We start from the raw sequence: 22,165 nt of genomic DNA on the forward strand, positions 1-22,165 counted from the left end.
TTTATGTCTCTGGTTAAGTTAATTCCGAGATAACGTATGGTTTTTGGTGCTATTGTAAATGGAATGGATTCCCTAATTTCTCTTTCTTCAGTCTCGTTCTTCATGTATAGAAATGCAACTCATGGGCGCCTGGGTAGCACAGTCGTTAGGCGGCTGCCTTCGGCTCAGTGCGTGATCCTGCCGTTCCGGGATCGAGTCCCACATCAGGCTCCTCCGCTGGGAGCCTGCTTCTTCCTCCCCCACTCCCCTGCTGTGTTCCCTCTCTCACTGGCTGTCTCTCTGTCACATAAATAAATAAAAAATGTAAAAAAAAAAAAAGAAATGCAACTGATTTCTGAGCATTGATTTTGTATCCCGCCACGTTACTGAATTGCTCTATAACTTCTAATAGTTTGGGAGTGGATTCTTTTGGGTTTTCCATATAGAGCATCATGTCATCTGCGAAGAGAGACAGTGTGACTTCTTCTTTGCCGATTTGGATACCTTTTATCCCTTTTTGTTGTCTGATTGCTGTTGCAAGGACTTCTAGTACTGTGTTGAGTAATAGTGGCGAGAGTGGGCATCCTTGTCGTGTTCCTGATCTTAAGGGAAAGGCTTCCAGGATTCCCCCATTGAGAATGATATTTGCTGTAGGCTTTTCATAGATGGCTTTTATGAAATTGAGGAATGTGCCCTCTATCCCTACACTCTGGAGTGTTTTAATCAGGAAAGGATGCTGTATTTTGTCAAAGGCTTTTTCTGCATCAATGGAGAGGGTCATATGGTTCTTGACTCTTTTCTTGTTGATGTGATCTATCACACTGATCGATTTGCGAATGTTGAACCACGCTTGCATCCCAGGTATGAATCCCACTTGGTCATGATGGATAATCCTTTTATTTTACTGTTGGATTCTATTAGCTAGAATCTTGTTGAGAATTTTGTCATCCATATTCATCAGAGATATCAGTCTGTAATTCTCCTTTTTGATAGGGTCTTTGCCAGGTTTGGGTATCAAGGTGATACTGGCCTCATAGAATGAGTTTGGTATTTTTCCTTCTGTTTCTATTTTTTGAAACAGCTTCAGGAGAATAGGTATTATTTCTTCTTTGAATATTTGGTTGAATTCCCCAGGGAATCAGTCAGGCCCTAGAATCTTGTTTTTGGGAAGTTTTTGATCACTGTTTCAATCTCTTCATAATTAATTGGCCTGTTTAAAAAAATCAATTTCTTCCTGTTTCAGTCTTGGTAGTTTATAGGTTTCCAGGAAGGCATCCATTTCTTCCAGGTTGTTTAATTTATTGGCATAAAGCTTTGGTAAAAGTTTCTAATGATCCTTCCTATTTCATTGGTGTTGTTTGTTACCTCTCCCCTTTCATTCTTAATTTTATTAATTTGGGTCCTTTCTCTATTCTTTTGAATAAGTCTGGCCAGTGGCTTACCGATCATATTTATTCTTTCAGAGAACCAGCTTCTAGTTCAGTTCATCTGCTCTACTGTGCTTCTGGTTTCTAATTCATTGATCTCTGCTCTAATCTTGATCAACAGCTTTCTCGTGCATGGGTTAGGCCTCTCACTCTGTTGCTGTTCCAGCTTCTTGAGGTGAGAATATAAAAACTGCATTTTAGATTGTTCTATTTTTTGAGTGAGGCTTGGATGGCTATGTATTTTCCCCTTAGGACTCCCTTTGCAGTGTCCCATAGGTTTTGGACTGAGGTGTTTTCATTCTCATTGGCCTCTAAAAGTTGCTAAATCTCATTTTTAATTTCCTGGTTTACCCAATCATTCTTGAGCAGGATGGTTCTTAGTTTCCAAGTGTTTGAGTTTCTTCCAAATTTTTCCTTGTGATTGAGTTCCAGTTTCAAAGCATTGTAGTCTGAGAATATGCAGGGAACAATCTCAGACTTTTGGTAACAGTTGAGACCTGTTTTGTGAACCATTATATGGTCTATTCTGGAGAAAGTTCCATGTGCATTTGAAAAGAATGAGTATTCTGTTGTTCTGGGGTATAGTGCTCTATATATATCTATGAGGTCCAACTCGTCTAGTATGACATTCAAAGCTCTTGTTTTTTGTTGATTTTCTGCTTAGGTGATCTGTCTATTGCTGATAGTGGAGTGTTGAGGTCCCCTACTATTAACGTATTTTTATCTCTATGTCTCTTTATTCTGGTTAAGAGTTGGCTTGTGTATCTTGCTGCTCCCCTGTGGGGGGCATAGATATTTATAATTGTCATATCCACTTGTTGGATACATCCTTTAAGAATAATATAGTGCCCTTCTGTGTCTCTAACTACAGTCTTTAGTTTAAAATCCAATCTGTCTGATATGAGAATTGCTACCCCAGGTTTCTTTTGAGGTCCATTGGCGTGAAAGATGGTACTCCATCCCCTTACTCTCAGTCTGAATGCATCTTTGGGTTCGAAATGAGTCTCTTGTAGATAGCAAATGGATGGGTCATTTCTTTTTATCCAATCTGCAACCCTGTGGCGTTTATGGGAGCATTCAAACCATTTACATTGGCGCTAAGAACTGAGAGATATGATTTTAATGATGCCATGTTGCCAGTAAAGTTTTGTTTCTATAGATTGTGACTTTCTGTTCTGTATTACTCTTGGGGCCTTTTTACTTTTATAGAATCCCCCTTAATATCTCCTGCAGGGTGGTTTCATGGTTATGAAATTGGTCAATGACTGGCGATTCTGGAAGGTCTTTATCTCTCCATCAATTCTGAATGACAGCCTTGCTGGATAAAGGATCCTTGGCTGCATGTTTTTCTCTGCAGGAGCTTTAAAAATGCCCCCCCCTCAACCCTTTCTCTCATTCCAGGTCTGTGTAGACAGGTCTGATGTAATTCTGATACCTTTGCCTTGGTACGTGAGAAATTTCTTTGCGATGGCTGCTTTCAATACTGTATCCTTGGATCTAATATTTGCAAGTTGCAGTATGATGTGACATGGCATATGTTTGTCGTGGTTGAGCTTGGGATGGGTCCTCTCTGCCTATTGGACACGAATGCTTGTTTCCCTTCCTAGATTAGGGAATTTTTCAGCTACAATTTGTTCAATTATCTCTTCTAGACCTCTGTTTTTTTCCACCCCCTTGGGGTTGCCGATGATTCTGACATTTGAACGTTTCATTGAGTCAGTAATCTCCCGTAACCTACATTCTTGAGAATGGATTTTTTTGAACCCAGATTCTATTTTAGCTTTCTCTTCTACTAACCCATCCTCCAATTCACTGATACGTTCTTCTGCCTCATTCACCCTGGCCATCAGAGCCTCTAGTTTTGACTGCATTTGGCTCTTAGAATTTGTAATTTCTGTCAGATTCTCTCTCATTTCTTCCCTTAGAGATTCTATATTCTCATTAATATTTTCGTTAATATTTTTTTCAAGTCTACACATCATCTTGACCATTGTTACTCTGAACTCCATTTCTGACAATTTGGTTATATCCATATCCATCAGTTCTGTGGCAGAGGCCACGGACTCATTATCTTTCCTTTGCTGGGGGTGATTTCTCCTTCTTGTCGTCCTGATGAGGAGAGGTTGCGGGGTTGCCCAGAGCCCAAATTATTGACCAGGCCCAGGCAGTTTGCACTTATTTTATAGGGACCTTAGGGATGTGGGCTTCTTGATTTTCAGACTGCCTTTTGGGGGTGGGGCCTGCCACGCTGATACTCAGGCAACCCTGTTTGGGTAGAGTCTCCTTGTCCCCTCTGAGGGGGGATGTGGATGGGCACAATGTGAGCTGGTATTTCCGGGCTTTTGTTCTCTGGCGGCTTTCCCTGGTAGTTTTCTGTGACTCTTCTGAGAGTCAGAGCAGCAGTGGCCAAAACCTAGCCTCTGTCTCAGAACAGAGAGATCACAGTCCGCTCTCCACTGAGCTCTCTTGGCCTCTTTAACTCTGTTTCTTTCAGTGCTGCCAAAATCCTTGCAGCGTCCCGAGTTGTGCACCCCACAGCTGGTGTCCCAGCCCTTACACCCAGGGCCTGCACGTCTCTATCCTTTGTGTTTGTAACACTGCCAGCCGCCGGTTCCTGCGCGCGCTCCCGAGCTCTCTGTTTCAGTGTGGTTCGCGCGCACTCCGGAGTGCTGGTCTTCAGTCCGGTCGTGTGTGCACTTTCAAGCTCCCGGTATCAGTCCAGTTCCAATGAGCAATCCGGAGCTCCAGTTTTTAGTGAGGTCGTGCACGTGCTTCCAAGCTCTCGGTTTCAGTCTATAGAACCCCCCGTAATATCTCCTGTAAGGCTGGTTTCGTGGTTACAAAATTGGTTAGTGACTGGCGATTCTGAAATGTCTTTATTTCTCCATCAATTCTGAATGACAGCCTTGCTGGATAAAGGATCCTTGGCTGCATGTTTTTCTCTGAAAGAGCTTTAAATATGCTCCCCCAACCCTTTCTCTCATTCCAGGTCTGTGTAGATAGGTCTGACGTAATTCTGATGCTTTTGCCTTGGTACGTGAGAAATTTCTTTGCCCTGGCCGCTTTCAATACTGTATCCTTGCATCTAATATTTGCGAATTGCACTATGACGTGACGTGGCGTAGGTTTGTCATGGTTGAGCTTGGGAGGGGTCCTCTCTGCCTCTTGGACACGAATGTTTGTTTCCCTTGCTAGATTAGGGAAGTTTTCAGCTACAATTTGTTCAAATATCTCTTCTAGACCTCTGTTTTTCTCCACCTCCTCGGGGATGCCGATGATTCTAACATTGGATCGTTTCATTGAGTCAGTAATCTCCCGTAACCTACATTTGTGGGCGTGGATTTTTTTAAGACCATCTTCTATTTTCATTTTTTCCTCTATTAACCCATCCTCCAATTCACTAACCCGTTCCTCTGCTTCGGTGACCCTGGCCGTCAGAGCCTCTAGTTTTGCCTGCATTTGGCTCATAGAATTTTTAATTTCTGTCAGATTCGCTCTCATTTCTGTCCTTAGGGATTCTATATTCTCAGTAACCTTTTCGTTAATAGTTTTTTCAATTCTACTCATCATTTTGACCATCGTTACTCTGAATTCCATTTCTGATATTTTGGTTACATCCATATCCATTATTTCTGTGGCAGAGGCCACAGACTCACTGTCTTTTCTTTGCTGGGGGACTTCTCCTTCTTGTCATTCTGATGAGGAGAGGTTGCGGGGTTTCCAGAGCCCAAATTATTGACTGGGTCCCAGGCCGTGCCCCTTGTTTTATAGGGATCTTAGGGATGTGGGCTTCTTCTTTAAAGATTTTATTTATTTATTTATGTGGCAGCCAACCAGCGAGAGAGGGAACAGAAGCAGGGGAGTGGGAGAGGAAGAAGCAGGCTCCCAGCGGAGGAGCCCGATGAGGGACTCCTTTCCGGAACGCCGGGATCACGCCCTAAGCTGAAGGCAGGCGCTCAATGACTGCACCACCCAGGCGCCTCGGGTTGTGGGCTTCTTGATTTTTCAGCCTGCCTTCTGTGTTCTGGGGGAGGGGCCTGCCGCGCCGATACTGAGGCAACCCTGTTTGGGTAGAGTCTCCGTGTCCCCTGCGAGGGGGGATGGGGATGGGCACTCCCTGAGCCGGTATTTCCAGGCTTTTGTTCTCTGGCGGCTTTCCCTGGCGGTTTGCTGTGCCTCTTCTGAGAGTCAGAGCAGCAGTGGCCGAATTTCAGCCTCTGTCACGGAACAGAAGGATTGCGGCCCGTTCTCTACTAATGTTCTGGCCACTTTAACTCTGTTTCTGTTGGTGCTGCTCAACCCTGCAGCGTCCCGGGATGTGCGCCCCACACCCGGCGTCCCAGCCCTCACTTCCAGGGCCGGCGCGTCTCTGTCCTTTGTGTTTCTAATGCCGCCAGCCGCCAGCCGCCCCGCGCCCGCTCCCGGATCTCCCGGTCTCAGTCTGGATCCAGTGAGCGCACCGGGATTCCGGTGTTCCAGGAGATGCCTGGTGGCGCGCACCCGGCTCACGGTCTCAGTCTGCTGTTTTGCGGGTGCCGTCCGCGAGCCCCGCCCGCTCTCCTGTGCAAGTGGCTACCGCTTCCCGGTGCCCAAACGCGGCGGCTCCCTCCCCCTTCCGTTTATCTTCCGATATCTGTGCACAGTTTCATGGCTCCCCGCTTCGTACCTCAATACTCAGCGCTGGAGATGTTCATTTGTAGAGATCCAGATGCGTCTTCCTGCGTCTCAGGCTGGTTCCGTGGTTGTTTAGGCTGGTCTGGTACCTATCCAGCTCGACTCGGGGGACCGGCTGAAAACGGTGTCTCCTACTCCTCCGCCATCTTAACTCCCCATTCTCGGTTTCAGTCTAGTTCGAGTGTGTGCTCAGGAGCTCCGGTTGTCAGTCTGGACGCGCACCTGCTCCTGAGCTCCCAGATTTAGTCCGGTTCCAGTGAGCACTCCCGTGCTCCAGTTCTCGGTCTGTTTGCGCGAGTGCTCCCGAGCTCCCGGTTTCAGTCTAGTTCCAGTGAGCACTCCAGAGCTCCGGTTTTTGGTCTGGTCATGCGTGTTCCAGGCTCATGGTCTCAGTCTGCTCTCTCACGGGTGCCGGTCTGTGAGTCCAGTCCGCTCCCCAGTGCAGGTGGCTACTGCTTCCCGGCGCTCCAGTGCAGCGGCTACCCCCCTCCCGTTTATCTTCTGATATCTGTGCGCAGATTCACGGTTCCCCGCTTGGTACCTCAATACTCAGAGCTGGAGATGTTCATTTGTAGATATCCAGATGTATCTTCCTGAGTCTCAGGCTGATTCCATGGGTGTTCAGGATGGTCTGGTACATATCCAGCTCGACACAGGGGACCAGCTGGAAAGGGGACCCCCACTCCTCCGCCATCTTTTCCCTCCCTCTCTATAATTATTATATCCTCTTGCTGTGTTAAGCCTTTTATTAATGGTCTTTGTTTCTCATAAACTTGTTTGATTTAAGATCTTTTTTTTTTCCTGACAATATAGCAACCCAGCTCTCTTTTGGTTACCCTTTGCATGGGATACCTTTTCCATCCTTTTGTTTTCAATTTTTTGGTGTGCATTCTTATATCTAAGTGAATCTCTTGTAGCATGTGGATGGACTTTTTTTATCCAATCTTCCAATCTATGTTTTTAATAGGGGAGTTTAATCCATTATCATTTAATCAGGTTATTGATAAAGAAAAGGATTTACTTCTACTATTTATCTATTTGTTTTCAGTAGGTCTTTTATGCTTTTTGTTCCTCAGTTTCTCTATTATTGCCCCTTCATGGGGGGGGGGTAGTGTACCACTTTGTTTCCCACCCTTTTAATTATTTCTTAATTAACTTAGCGATTGCAGTTAACATATTTAACTTGTATTTTAAAAGATTTTATTTATTTATTTAAGAGAGAGAGAGAGCAGAGCAAGAGACAGCACAAGTAGGGTGGAGGGGCAGAAGAAGAGGGAGAAGCAGGCTCCCCTCTGAGCAGGGAGACCCACCCTGGGATCACGACCTGAGCTGAAGGTAGATGCTTAACCGACTGAGCCACCCCGATGCCCCAACATATTTAACTTCTAACAATGTAGTTTGAATACTACTAACTTAGTTTTCAATAGCATATACTCTAATCCTATACATCGCTGTTCTTCTCCCAACTATTATTGTCACAGATTCCATCTTTATACATTGTATAGCCATTAATATTGGTTTAAAATTATTGTTTTCTGCAATTGGGTATTATGTAGGAAGAATAGAGAAGTTGCAAGCCCTACCAAAGGACAGTAACACTGTTTTTCATATTTAGCCATGTGGTTACCTTTACCAGTGTGTTTTTTTTTTCCTTATGGCTTTGTGTTATTCTTTAGTGTTCTTCCTTTTTTTTTAAAGATTTTATTTATTTATTTGACAGAAAGAGAGAGAGAGCAGCAGAGGGAGAGGGAGAAGCAGACTCTCCTTTGAGCAGGGAGCCCCATCTGGGACTAGATCCCAGGACCCTGGGATCATGACCTGAGCCGATGACAGATGCTTAACCTACTGATCCAACCAGAAAAATTCTCTTTAGTGTCTCTTGTATGGCAAGTCTACTAGGAACTAACTCCCTCAGCTTTTGTGTATCCTGAAATGTCTTAATTTCTCCTTCATTCTTGATAGTTTTGGCAGATATAGAATTCATAGGTAACACTTTTTCTTTCAAGACTTTAAATATGCCATCTCACTGCTTTCTGGCCTTCATGGCTTTTGAAGGGAAACCAGCTTTTAATTTTATGGAGGATCCTTTGTATGTGATGGTTAGTTCTCTCTTACTGCTTTCCAAATCCCTTCTTTGTCTTTTGGTTTCAACAAGTTGACTGTAATGTGTCTTGTGTAAATCTCTTTGAGTTTATCCTCTTTGGAATTCATTGAGCTTCTTGGTTGTGCTACTTTTGGGATATTATTTCTTCAAATATTTTTTCTGCCCCTTTCTATGTCTCTTCCTCTTTGGAACTCCTAAAATGAGAATGTTGATAAGTTTGATGATGTCCCTCAGACTCTGTTCATTTTTATTCATTCTTTTTTTTCCTCTTTTCTTCATAGTGGATAATTTCAAGTTCACCAAACCTTTCTTCTGCTTGCTCAAGTCTGATGTTGAACCTCTCTTGGGAGCTTTTTATTTTAGTTATTGTACTTGTCAATTTGAGAATTTCTTTGGTTTCTTTTTAAAATTTCTGTCTTTATTGATATTCTCATTTTTTCATACATCATTTTCCTGATTTCCTTTAGTTCGTTGTCCATGGTTTCCTTTAAATCATTGTACATATTTAAGACAGTTGACTTAACATCTTTGATGGATAATTCTAATATCTAGTCTTCCTAGAGAATGATTTCTTCAAAATTCTTTTATTTTTCCTGTAAAATAAGGATTTTTGCCTGTTTCTTTGTATGTTTTACATTTTTTATTCAAAACTGGACATTTTGAGTGTTATGTTTTGGTAATTCTGCAAATGCAATTGTCTTACTCCTCAGTGATTGCTAAATCTTGCTTGTGGAGGGTTGGAGCCATCCATTTGTGACTTTTCCAAACTTTTTTTTTTCTTTTTTTGCAAAGTGTATATTCATTGTTGTATATAGAAATTAAAGTTTCTGTTCTGTTATCTCTGTGGTCAGCCAGTGGCCAGACAAGGATTTTTTTAACTGTCTGAGTCCCAAAAGAGGGGAAAAGTACTGTCTCTTTAAATCCCCTGGAAGCTGCCTCAGTCTGTGGGGGTTAAAAACTGACCTGTCAGCCTTTGTGCTGGCCCCTCAGTGATCAAAACGAGCATCAACACTCAGAGCGCGCAATATAGATACACAGAAGACAAGGTCCTTATTGCCCAACCTGGCTCCAGAAACCTGCCCCAGGAAAAAGGCCAGCTTCCCCACTGCCTCCTCCCACAAGGATGGGGAGCAATACGTCATGAAAGGTTGACGTTATTGATGTCTACAGCCTCTTCATCATGTTCTTTCCTGGATGTTGCAAGTGTTTGACTAGACTGTAGAGTTCCAGAATATTTGATTCGGACAATTCTGCCAGTTCAATAGTTGTCTAGGTGGAGGGATGGATCTTTGGAGCTTCAGCTCTACCATTTCTACCTATTTGTAGGTTTTTATTTATCTTGAGTAAATACCTAAGAGTGAAATGGGAAGTATATGTTTAATTTTTAAGAAACTGCCAACTGCTATCCAAAATGGTTTCCAAAGTACCATTTTAAACAATCCTACCAGCACTGTTTGAGAGTTCAGTTGCTCTACATCTCTACTAATAATTGGTATGGTCAGACTTTAGTTTAATTTAATTTAGTTTAATTTAATTTTTTTTACATTTATATTTCAATTCAGTTTAGTTAACATATATTGTATTATTAGTTTCAGGGATAGAATTTGGTGATTCATCAGTTGCATATAAGACCCAGTGCTCATTACATCAAGTGCCCTCCTTAATGCCCATCACCAGTTATTGCATCTCCTCACCCATCTCCCCTCCACCAATCCTCAGTTTGTTTCCTAGAGTTAAGAGTCTCTTATGGTTTGTCTCCCTCTGTTTTTATCTTATTTTACTATTTTCTGTCCTTCCCATATGTTCATTTGTTTTGTTTCTTAAATTCCACATATGATTTAAGAAACAAAACAGGATCATAAGGGAAGGAAGGGGATGGGGGATGGGGTAATTGGGTGATAGACATTAAGGAGGACAAGTGATACAGTGAGCACTGGGTATTATATAAGACTGACGAATCACTGAACTCTACCTCTGAAACTAATAATACACTATATGTTAATTGATGGAATTTAAATTTTAAAAATCCACATATGAGTGAAATCACATGGTATTTGTCTTTCTCTGACTGACTTATTTCGCTTAGCATAATACCCTCTAGTTCCATCCACAACCTTGCTAATGGCAAGATTTCATTCTTTTTGATGGCTGAGTAATATTACAGTGTGTGTGTGTGTGTGTGTGTGTGTGTGTGTGTTACCCACACACACACTGTATCTTCATTATCCACTCATCTATCAGTAGACATCTGGGCTGTTTCCATATTTTGGCAAGTGTGGACATTGCTGCTAAAAACATTAGGGTGCATATGCTGCTTCAAATCACTATGCTTGTATCCTTTGGAAAAATACCTAGTAGTGCAATTACTGGGTCATAGAGTAGTTCTATTTTTAACTTTCTGAGGAACATCCATACTGTTTTCCATGATGGCTGCACCAGTTTGCATTCACACCAACAGTTTGCGTTTCCCTTTCTCTGCATCTTCACCAACATCTGTTGTTTCCTGACTTTTAATTTTAGCTGTTCTGACCTGCGTGAGGTGGTATCTCATTGTGGTTTTTGACTGTATTTCCCTGATGCTGAATGATGTTGAGCATTTTTTCATGTGTCTGTTGACCATTTGTATGTCTTCTTTGGAGAAATGTCTGTCGTGTCTTCTGCCCATTTCTAGACTGGATTTTTTGGTTTTTTTGGGTGCTGAGTTTGAAAAGTTCTTTATATATTCTGGATACTAGCCCTTTTAAAAAATGAATATTTTATTTACTCATGAGAGAGAGAGTGAGCACTCGAGAACCCAAGCAGGGGAAGGGGCAGAGGGAGAACAGGAAGCAGACTCACTGCTGAGCAGAGAGCCTGACGGGGCTTGATCCCAGGACCCTGGGATCATGACCTGAGCCAAAGGCAGACACTTAATCAACAGACTGATCCACCCAGGTGCCCTGGATACTAGCTCTTTATCTGATATGTCATTTGCAAATATCTTCTTCATTCTGTAGGTTGCCTTTTAGTTTTGTTGACTGTTTCCTTTGCTGTGCAAAAGCTTTTTATTCTGAACTCCCAATAGTTCATTTTTGCTTTTGTTTTGCTTGCATTTAGAGACATGTCTAGCAAGAAGTTGCTGTGGCTGAGGTCAAAAGATTGCTGCCTGTGTTCTTCTCTAGGATTTTTTTAAAAGATTTTATTTATTTATTTATTTATTTGTTTGTTTATTTATTTATTTGAGAGAATGTGTGTGTGTGTGTGAGAGAGAGAGAGAAAGAGAGAGAACGAGTGGGGAGGAGAGGGAGAAGCAGGCTCTGCAGGAGTAGGGAGCCCAATGCGGGGCTCAGTCACAGGATCCTGGGATCATGACCTGAGCTGAAGGCAGACCCTCAACTGAGTGAACCACCCAGATGCCCCTCCTTTAGCATTTTGATGGATTCCTGTCTCAAATTTAAATATTTCATCCATTTTGAGTTTATTTTTGTTTATGGTGAAAGAAAGTAGTCTAGTTTCATTCTTCTGCATATGGCTGTCCAATTTTCCCAGCACCATTTATTGAAGAGACTGTCTTTTTTTCATTGGATATTCTTTCCTGCCTTGTCAAAGATTAGTTGACCATAGAGTTGAGGGTCCCTTTCTGGGTTCTCTATTCTGTTCCATTGATCTATGTGACTGTTTTTTGTGCCAGTACCATACTCTCTTGATGATTACAGCTTTGTAATACAGCTTGAAGTCTAGCATTGTGATGCCACCAGCTTTGGCTTTCTTTTTCAACATTCCTCCAGCTTTTTAGGGTCTTTTCCAGTTCCATACGAATTTTAGGATTATTTGGTCCAGGTCTGTGAAAAATGATGATGGCGTTTTGGTAGGGATTGCATTGAATGTGTAGATTGCTCTGGGTAGCATAAACCTTTTAACAATATTTATTCTTCCAGTCTATGAGCATGGAATATTTTTCCATCTCTTTGTGTCTTCCTCAATTTCTTTCATAAGTGTTCTACAGTTTTCAGAGTACAGACCCTTTACCTCTGGTTAGGTTTATTCCTAGGTATCTTATGGTTTTTGGTGCTATTGTAAATGGGATCCATTCCTTAATTTCTCTTTCTTCTGTCTCATTGTTAGTGTAAAGAAATGCAACTGATTTCTGTGTATTGATTTTATATCCTGCCATGTTGCTGAATTGCTGTATGAGTTCTAATTTTGGGGTGGAGTCTTTTGGGTTTTCCACATAAAGTGTCATGTCATCTGTGAGGAGAGGGAATTTGACTTCTTCTTTGCCAATTTGAATGACTTTTATTTCTTTTTGTTGTCTGATTGCTGAGGGTAAGACTTCTGGTACTATGTTGAACAGTAGTGGTGAGAGTGGGCATCCCTGTCATGTTCCTGACCTTAGTAGAAAAGCTCTCAGGTTTTCCCCATTGAGAATGGTAGTCGCTGTGGGCTTTTCATAGATGGCTTTTATGATACTGAGGTATGTTCCCGCTATCCCTGCACTGTGCAGAGTTTTAATTAAGAAAACATGCTGCATTTTATGTCAGATGCTTTTTCTGAATCGATGGAGAGGATCATATGATCCTTGTCCTTTCTTTTATTAATGTGATGTATCACACTGATTGATTTGTGAATGTCAAACCACCCTTGTAGCCCAGGATAAATCCCACTTGGTCATGGTGAATAATCCTTTTAATGCACTGTTGGATCCAATTGGCTAGGATGTTGGTGAGAATTTTGCATCCATGTTCATCAGGGATATTAGTCTATAATTCTCCTTTTTGATGGGGTCTTTTTCTGATTTTGGGATCAAAATAATGCCGGACTCATAGAATGAGTTTGGAAGTTTTCCTTCCATTTCTATTTTTTTGAAACAGTTTCACAAGAATAGGTACTAACTCTTATTTAAAGCTTGATAGAATTCCCCTGGGATCTCTAACTACAGTTTTTAGTTTAAAATCTAATCTGTCTGATATGAGAATTGCCTCCCCAGCTTTCTTTTGAGGTCCATTGGCATGAAAAATGGTTCTCCATCCCTTCACTTTCAGTCTGGATGTATCTTTAGGTTCAAAATGAGTCTCTTGTAGACAGTAAATGGATGGGTCACGTCTTTTTATCCAATCTGCAACACTATATTATTCTGAAAGGATGTATCTCACAAGTGGATATGACAATTATAAATATCTATGCCCCCCACAGGGGAGCAGCTAGATACACAATCCAACTCTTAACCAAAATAAAAAGACATATAGATAATAATATGTTAATAGTACGGGACCTCAACACTCCACTATCAGCAATAGACAGATCACCTAAGCAGAAAATCAACAAAGAAACAAGAGCTTTGAATGATATACTGGACCAGATGGACCTCATAGATATATACAGAACACTACACCCCATAACAACAGAATACTCATTCTTTTCAAATGCACATGGAACTTTCTCCAGAATAGACCATATAATGGTTCACAAAACAGGTCTCAACTGTTACCAAAAGTCTGAGATTGTTCCCTGCATATTCTCAGACCACAATGCTTTGAAACTGGAACTCAATCACAAGGAAAAATTTGGAAGAAACTCAAACACTTGGAAACTAAGAACCATCCTGCTCAAGAATGATTGGGTAAACCAGGAAATTAAAAATGAGATTAAGCAACTTTTGGAGGCCAATGAGGATGAAAACACCTCAGTCCAAAACCTATGGGACACTGCAAAGGCAGTCCTAAGGGGAAAATACATAGCCATCCAAGCCTCACTCAAAAGAATAGAACAATCTAAAATGCAGTTTTTATATTCTCACCTCAAGAAGCTGGAGCTGGAACAGAAGAACAGGCCTAAACCATGCACGAGAAGGCAGTTGATCAAGATTAGAGCAGAGATCAATGAATTAGAAGCCAGAAGCACAGCAGAGCAGATCAACTGAAGTAGAAGCTAGTTCTTTGAAAAAATAAATAAGATCGATAAGCCACTGGCCAGACTTATTCGAAAGAATAGAGAAAGGTCCCAAATTAATAAAATTATGAATGAAAGGGGAGAGATCACGACCAACACCAATGAAATAGGAGGGATCATTAGAAACTTTTATCAACAGCTTTATGCCAATAAATTAAACAACCTGGAAGAAATGGATGCCTTCCTGGAAACCTATAAACTACCAAGACTGAAACAGGAAGAAATTGATTATTTAAACAGACCAAATAATTACAAAGAGATTGAGGCAGTGATCAAAAACCTCCCAAAAACAAGAGTCCAGGGCCTGACGGATTCCCGGGGAATTCTACCAAACACTCAAGGAAGAAATAATACCTATCCTGCTGAAGCTGTTTCAAAAAATAGAAACAGAAGGAAAACTACCAAACTCATTGTATGAGGCCAGTATCACCTTGATCCCCAAACCAGGCAAAGACCCCCATCAAAAAGGAGAATTACAGACTGATATCCCTGATGAATATGGACGCCAAATTCTCAACAAGAGCCTATCCAATAGGACACAACAGTACATTAAAAGGATTATCCATCATGACCAAGTGGGATTCATCCCTGGGATGCAAGTGTGGTTCAACATTTGCAAATCGATCGGTGTGATAGATCACATCAACAAGAAAAGAGTCAAGAACCACATGGTCCTCTCCATTGATGCAGATAAAGCACTTGACAAAATACAGCATCCTTTCCTGATTAAAATCCTTCAGAGTTTAGGGATAAAGGGTACATTCCTCAAATCATAAAAACCATCTATGAAAAGCTTACAGCAAATATCATTCTCAATGAGGAAAAGCTGGAAGCCTTTCCCTTAAGATCAGGAACACGACAAGGATGCCCACTCATGTAATTATTATTCAACATAGTACTAGAAGTCCTTGCAACAGCAATCAGACAACAAAAAGGGATAAAAGGTATCCAAATCGGCAAAGAAGAAGTCAAATTGTCTCTCTTTGCAGATGACATGAGACTCTATATGGAAAACCCAAAAGAATCCACTCCCAAACTACTAGAAGTTATAGAGCAATTCAGTAATGTGGCGGGATACAAAATCAATGCTCAGAAATCAGTTGCATTGCTATACACGAACAGGGAGACTGAAGAAACAGAAATTAGGGAATCCATTCCATTTACAGTAGCACCAAAAATCATATGATATCTCGGAATTTACTTAACCAGAGACGTAAAGGGTCTGTATTCTAGACACTACAAATCACTCTTGAAAGACATTGAAGAAGACACAAAAAGATGGAAAAATATTCCATGCTCATGGATCAGAACAATAAATATAGTTAAAATGTCCATGCTACCCAGAGCTATCTACACTTTCAATGCTATCCCGATCAAAATACCAATGACATTTTTCAAAGAACTGGAACAAACAGCCCTTAAATTTGTGTGGAACCAGAAAAGGCCCCGAATCGCCAAGGAATTGTTGAAAAGGAAAAACAAAGCTGGGGGCATCACGTTGCCGGATTTCAGGCTATACTACAAAGCTGTGATCACAAAGACAGCATGGTACTGGCACAAAAACAGACACATAGACCAATGGAACAGGATAAAGAACCCAGAAATGGACCCCTGGCTCTTTGGGCAACTAATCTTTGATAAAACAGGAAAAAAACATCCAGTGGAAAAAAGACAGTCTCTTCAGTAAATGGTGCTGGGAAAATTGGACAGCTACATACAAAAGAATGAAACTTGACCACTCTCTCACACCATACACAAAGATAAACTCCAAATGGATGAAAGACCTTGATGTGAGACAGGAATCCATCAAAATCCTAGAGGAGAGCATAGGCAGCAACCTCTACAACATCGGCCAAAGCAACCGTTTTCATGACACATCTCCAAAGGCAAGAGAAACAAAAGATAAAATGATCTTGTGGGTCTTCACCAAGATAAAAAGCTTCTGCACAGCCAAGGAAACAGTCAAAAACCTAAGAGGCAGCCCACGGAATGGGAAAAGATATTTGCAAATGACACTACAGTTAAAAGACTGGTATCCAAGATCTACAAAGAACTTCTCAAACTCAATACATGAGAAACAAATAAATCAAAAAATGGGCAGAAGATATGAACAGACACTTTTCCAATGAAGACATAGAAAATGGCTAACAGACACATGAAAAAATGTTCAAATTATTAGCCATCAGGGAAATTCAAATCAAAACCTCCTTGAGATACCACCTTATGCCAGTTAGAATGGCAAAAATTGACAAGACAGGAAACAACAAATGTTGGAGAGGATGTGGAGAAAGGGAATCCCTCCTACATTGTTGGTGGAAATGCAAGTTGGTACAGCCACTTTGGAAAACAGCGTGGAGGTCCCTTAAAAAGTTAAAAATAGAGCTACCCTATGATCCAGCCATTGCACTACTGGGTATTTACCAGTGGGTATTTACCATTGCACCAGTGGGTATTTACAGATGTGGTGAAGAGAAGGGCCATATGAACCCCAATTTTCATAGCAGCATTGTCCGCAATAGCTAAATTGTTGAAGGAGCCGAGATTCCCTTCAACAGACGAATGGATTAAGAAGATGTGGTCCATACATACAATGGAATATTACTCAGCCATCAGAAAGAATGATTACCCAATATTTGCAGCAACATGGACGGGACCGGAGATTATGCTAAGTGAAATAAGTCAAACAGAGAAAGACAATTATCATATGGTTTCACTCATTTATGGAACATAAGAAATAGCAGGGAGATCAGTAGGAGAAGGAAAGGAAGAATGAAGGGGGGGTAAACAGAAGGGGGAATGAACTACGATAGACTATGGATTCTGGGAAACAAACTGAGGGCTTTAGAGGGGAGGGGGTGGGGGATTGGGATAGGCTGGTGATGGGTATTAAGGAGAGCACATATTGCATGGAGCACTGGGTGTTATATGCAAACAATGAATCATGGAACACTATGTCAAAAACTAAGGATGTACTGTATGGTGACTAACATAACATAATTAAAAATTACTAAAAAAAAAAAAAAAAAAAGAATTCCCCTGGGAAGCCATCTGGCCCTGGAACTCTTTTTTGTTGGGAGATTTTTGATTACTGATTCACTTTCTGTGCCATTTATGGGTCTGTTCAGGTTTGCTATTTCTTCCTTTTTCAGTGTTGTTAGTTTCTTTGAATTTATCCGTTTCTTCCAGATTGCCTAATTTGTTGACATATAATTGCTCATAATATTATCTTATGTTTGTTTGTATTTCTTTAGTTTTGGTTGTGATCTGTCCTCTTGTTCATGATTTTATTTGGGTCCTTTCTCTTTTCTTTTTGATAAGTCTGGCTATAGGTTTACCAATCTTATTAATTATTTCAAAGGACCGCCTCTTAGTTTCATTGATCTGTTCTACTGTTCTCTTGATTTCTGCTCTAATCTTTACTATTTCTCTTCTCCTGCTGGATTTAGGCTTTTTTGGCTGTTCTTTCTCCAGCTCCATAGGTCTAAGGTTAGGTTTTATATTTGAGGCTTTTCTTGCTTCTTGAGGAAGGTCTGTATTGGTATATACTTCTTTTTTAGGACCACCTTTGCTGCATCTCAAGTGTTCCTTGTTTTCATTTTCATTTGTTTCCATGAATTTTAAAAAAATTCTTCTTTAATTTCCTGGTTGACCCATTCATTTTTCAGTAGGATGTTCTGTAACCTCCATGTATTGTGGTCCTTCCCAACTTTTTCTTATGGTTGACTTCACATTATAGCATTATATGTGGTTTGAAAATATGCATGGTATGATCTCAGTCTTTTTTCACCAGTTGAGGCCTGATTTGTGACCCAGTATGTGATCTCTTCTGGAGAATGTTCCAGAATGTGTATTCTGCTGCTTTAGGATGACATGCTCTACCTATATCTGTTAGGTCCATCTGGTCCGTTGTGTCAATCAAAGCCCTTGCTTTCCTTGTTGTACTTCTGCTTAGATGATCTGTCCATTGCTGTGAGTGGGGTATTGAAGTCTCCTACTATTATTGTATTATTATCAATGAGCTTCTTAATTCTGTTATTAATTGGTTTATATATTTGGTTGCTCATACATTAGGGGCATAAATATTTACAGTTGTTAGATCTTCTCATTGCATAGACCCTTCAATTATGATATAGTGTCTTTCTTCATCTCTTATTACAGTCTTTGGTTTAAAATCAACCTTGGGGCACCTGGGTAGTGCAGTCGTTAAGCGTCTGCCTTTGGCTCAGGGCGTGATCCCGGCGTTCCGGGATCGAGTCCCACATCAGGCTCCTCCGCTGGGAGCCTGCTTCTTCCCCTCCCACTCCCCCTGCTTGTGTTCCCTCTCTCACTGGCTGTGTGTCACATAAATAAATAAAATAAAATCTTTAAAAAAATAAAATAAAAATAAAATCAACCAAGTTGTTTGTTTGATATGACAGTTAGAGTTTGTCTGGTATAAGGACTGCTACTCCAGCTTTCTTTTAATTTCCATTAGCATGATCAGTGGTTCTCCACCCCCTCACTTTCAATCTGGTGGCTTCTTTGGGTTTTAAATGAGTCTCTTGTAAGCAGCATATTGATGGGTCTTATTTTTTTTTATCCATTCTGATATGCTATGTCTTTTCACTGGAGTATTGAGTCCATTTACGTTCAGAGTAATTGTTGAAAGATATTAAATTAGTGCCGTTGTATTACCTGTAAAGCTGCTGTTCCATAGATTGTCTCTTTTCCTTTCTGGTCTTAATTGCTTTTGGGCTCTGTCTTCATTCAAAGGATCCCCTTTAATGCTTCTTGCAGGACTGGTTTTGTGTTCACAGATGCCTTTAGGTTTTGTTTGTCTTGGAAACTCCTTATCTCTCTTTCTATCCTGAATGACAGCCTTGATGGATAAAGTATTCTTGGCTGCATATTTTTCCCATTTAGCACATTGAATACATCATGCCAGTCCTTTCTGGCCTGCCAGGTTTCGGTGGACAGGTCTGCTACTGGCCTGTGTGTCTATCCTTGTAGGTTAAGGACTTCTTGCCCTGAGCTGCTTTCAGGATTTTCTCTTTATCTCTGGAATTTGGAAGTTTCACTATTATATGTTGGGATGTTGACCTATTTTTATTGACTTTTGAGGGGGGGGTTCTCTGTGCCTCCTGGACTTGAATGCCTGTTTTCTTCCCCAGATTAGGGAAGTTCTCTGGTACAATTTGCTCAAATAAACCTTCTGCCCCTTTCTCCCGCCTCTCCTCTTCTGGGACCCTTATTATTTGGATATTATTTTGCTTTATGGAATCACTGAGTTCTCTAAGTCTCCCTTCATGATCTAATAGTTTTCTTTCTTCTTTTCAGCTTCCTTATTTTCCATCATTTTACCTTCTATATCACTGATTCTCTCTTTTGATTCATTCATCCTCCTTTTTATAGCCTCCATTTAGGACTGCATCTCAGTAATAGCATTTTTAATTTTGGCCTGAGTAGATTTTAATTCCTTTATCACTACAGTAAGGGATTCTCCAGTGTCTTCTTTGATTTTTTTCAAGCACAGCTAGTATCTTTACAATCATTGTTTTAAATTGTAGTTCAGACATCTTACTTATATTCATATTGATTAAATCCCTGGCAATAAGTACTACCTCCGTTGGGGTTAATTTCTCTGTGTTGATATCTGGTTTAGAAAAGAAAAGAAGAAAAAGAGAAATAACGACAAAAGAAAAAACAAAACAAAAAAACAGAACTAAACAAAAACAAACAAAAAACGAAACAACAAACTGGATCCTGGGTGTGTTTTGGTGTGCTTGTTAAAAGAAGCTAGATCCCAAAGTAAGAAAGAAGCTGAAAGTTCACACCCCCCACCCTTCAGTGAGCCCTTACAGAAAAGCAGTCAATCACTCCTCTCCCTGGTTTCAGCCCAAACTCTGTGTTTACCAGGCCTGTGACTGAGCATTTTATCTTGGGCACACGACTAAATTTCAAAACTCCAAGTTTTATGGACCCCTGCAGCACAGACCCATGCTGTTCCTCCCAAGGGATGGACAGGGGTCTCACCATGCTTCTGCCTTTGCTGGACCCCTGACAGGAAAATGGTCACATGACCATGCAGCGTTTCACAGTTCATGGCAACACAGAGCAGAAAGCCAGCGCCTTGAGTCACGGTTTTCAGCTGGCTTCCCCACTCTTGTGCCTGGGAACTCTGCCACACACAGGCACCCCCATTCTTCTTCTGACCCTGGGGATCCTGAGAACGTCCTGTCCCACCTGGGATTCTGCCTGTTTCACCACCTGAGCATCTTTAAGTCAGGGACATACCCCATGGTAGCAGAATTCTAGCTCTGACTTTGCTCTCTGCTAGTTACACCACTTTGCGGTAGCCTCCTTAAGCAGGCTCCCTCCCCTCCACTGTACCCTCAGATATATCACCCCAGTTCAAGTCTCCGCACCTCCTACCTTCCAAAAAGTGGTTACTTTTCTACTTGTAAAGTTGCAGCATTTCTTTTCTCAGATCTCTGATTGCTTTCACAGATGTTCAGAATGATTTGATAACTATCTAGCTATATCGATGGGACAAGACAAACTTAGGGTCCCCTACTCCTCTGCCATCTTAACTCCTCCCCCTGAGGTCAGACTTTAATTTTAGATATTCTGGTACGTGTGTAGACATATTCCATTGTCATTTTAATTTTCATTTTCCCAATGTTGAACATATTTTCATATGTTTTTGCCATCTTTATTTCTTCTTTGGTGAAACATCTGTTCAATCTTTTGCCCATTTTTATTTGGATTTTTTTTTTAGTATTGACATTTGAGAGTTCTTTATATATTCTGAATACAAGTCCTTTATCAGGTATGTTATTTGGAAATATTTCCCCCAATGCGTGGTTTGTGTTTTCATTCTTTTAACAATGTCTTTCAAAGAACGTTATTAACCGCATATTGATTATTGTTACCAACATGTGGATTGTGTCATTTACTCATCAGAAACTGGTGGGGGAGCTATTACTATTTCAGTTTTGCAGCAAAGAAACTAAGGTGTAGAGGAGTTTTTCACTTGCCCAAGGTCACAAATTAGTAAGTGCTGGAGCCAGAACTTGTAACCGGGGCCTTCTGAACCCTAGTTTTAAACTAACACTCACACTTTGGATGTTGAGATGAAGGTCCGTTCTGGGAAACTGGCCCCATAACCTCTGCCACTACAATGATGCAGTTCTGCCAAACCTCTTCGCATGATCCCACTGTCCCATCTTCTTTTCTACAGACTGGTTGAGGAAGTGAAGGAGCTGTGTGATGGACTAGAATTAGAAAATGAGGATGTCTACATGGCGACCACCTTCGGGGACTTCGTCCAACTATTAGTGAGAAAGCTACGAGGGGACGACAAAGACAGCGAGTGCATCATTGACTATGTGAGTTCAGGCCCCCACATGGGCTTGGCCCTGTAGATCCCTCAGACACTGACATCTGTGCGCCCACGATGACACATGGGGGAAACCTGGACATGAGGAAGCCAGGGCATCTAAGAGCCCATTTTCAGTGTCCCAAGCTCTCCCTGGTAACCCTGGATACCCTGAGGATGCCAGCGCAGTTAGGCAAATACAACAGAGGAAATTGTTATCTACAGAACAAATTCTCACCCCGAAGACATGAAACTAGGATGTATTTTTTTATTTAAAAAAAATTTTTTTGAGAGAGAGATTGAACATGAGCGGGGTGGGGAGGGGCAGAAGGAGAGGGAGAGAGAGAATCTTAAGCACGGTCCACACCCAGCATGGAGCCAGACACAGGGCTCAGTCTCACAACTGTGAGATCATGACCTGAGCCAAAATCAAGAGTTGGATGCTTAAACAACCCAGGGGTCCTGAGACTAGGGTATTAAGAAGAGACTGGGATGCCTGTTGGTTAAGCATCTACCTTTGGCTCAGGTCATGATCCCAGGGTTCTGGGATCAAGTCTCACGATGGGCTCCTTGCTTAGCGGGGAGCCTGCTTCTCCCTCTGCCTTCTTCTCCCCCTGCTCGTGCTTGCTCATGCTCTCTCTCTCTGTGTCTCTCTGACAAATAAATAAATAAAAATCTAAAAGGAATGGAAAAGAA

At 41.3% G+C, this 22,165-nt stretch overlaps 1 protein-coding gene across 1 annotated transcript in view; it reads left to right on the forward strand.

Annotated features, from left to right (window-relative positions):
• The window catches only part of ALDH1L1 (aldehyde dehydrogenase 1 family member L1), a 108,434-nt gene that overhangs the window by 51,616 nt on the left and 34,653 nt on the right, over positions 1-22,165 (forward strand). The window contains exon 12 of the mRNA XM_026501517.4: positions 21,332-21,479. Coding sequence (XP_026357302.2) covers positions 21,332-21,479 — 148 coding nt within the window. The remainder of the gene's footprint in view (positions 1-21,331; positions 21,480-22,165) is intronic.

This window comes from Ursus arctos, unplaced genomic scaffold (assembly GCF_023065955.2).
Source record: "Ursus arctos isolate Adak ecotype North America unplaced genomic scaffold, UrsArc2.0 scaffold_14, whole genome shotgun sequence".
Taxonomy (NCBI): domain Eukaryota; kingdom Metazoa; phylum Chordata; class Mammalia; order Carnivora; family Ursidae; genus Ursus; species Ursus arctos.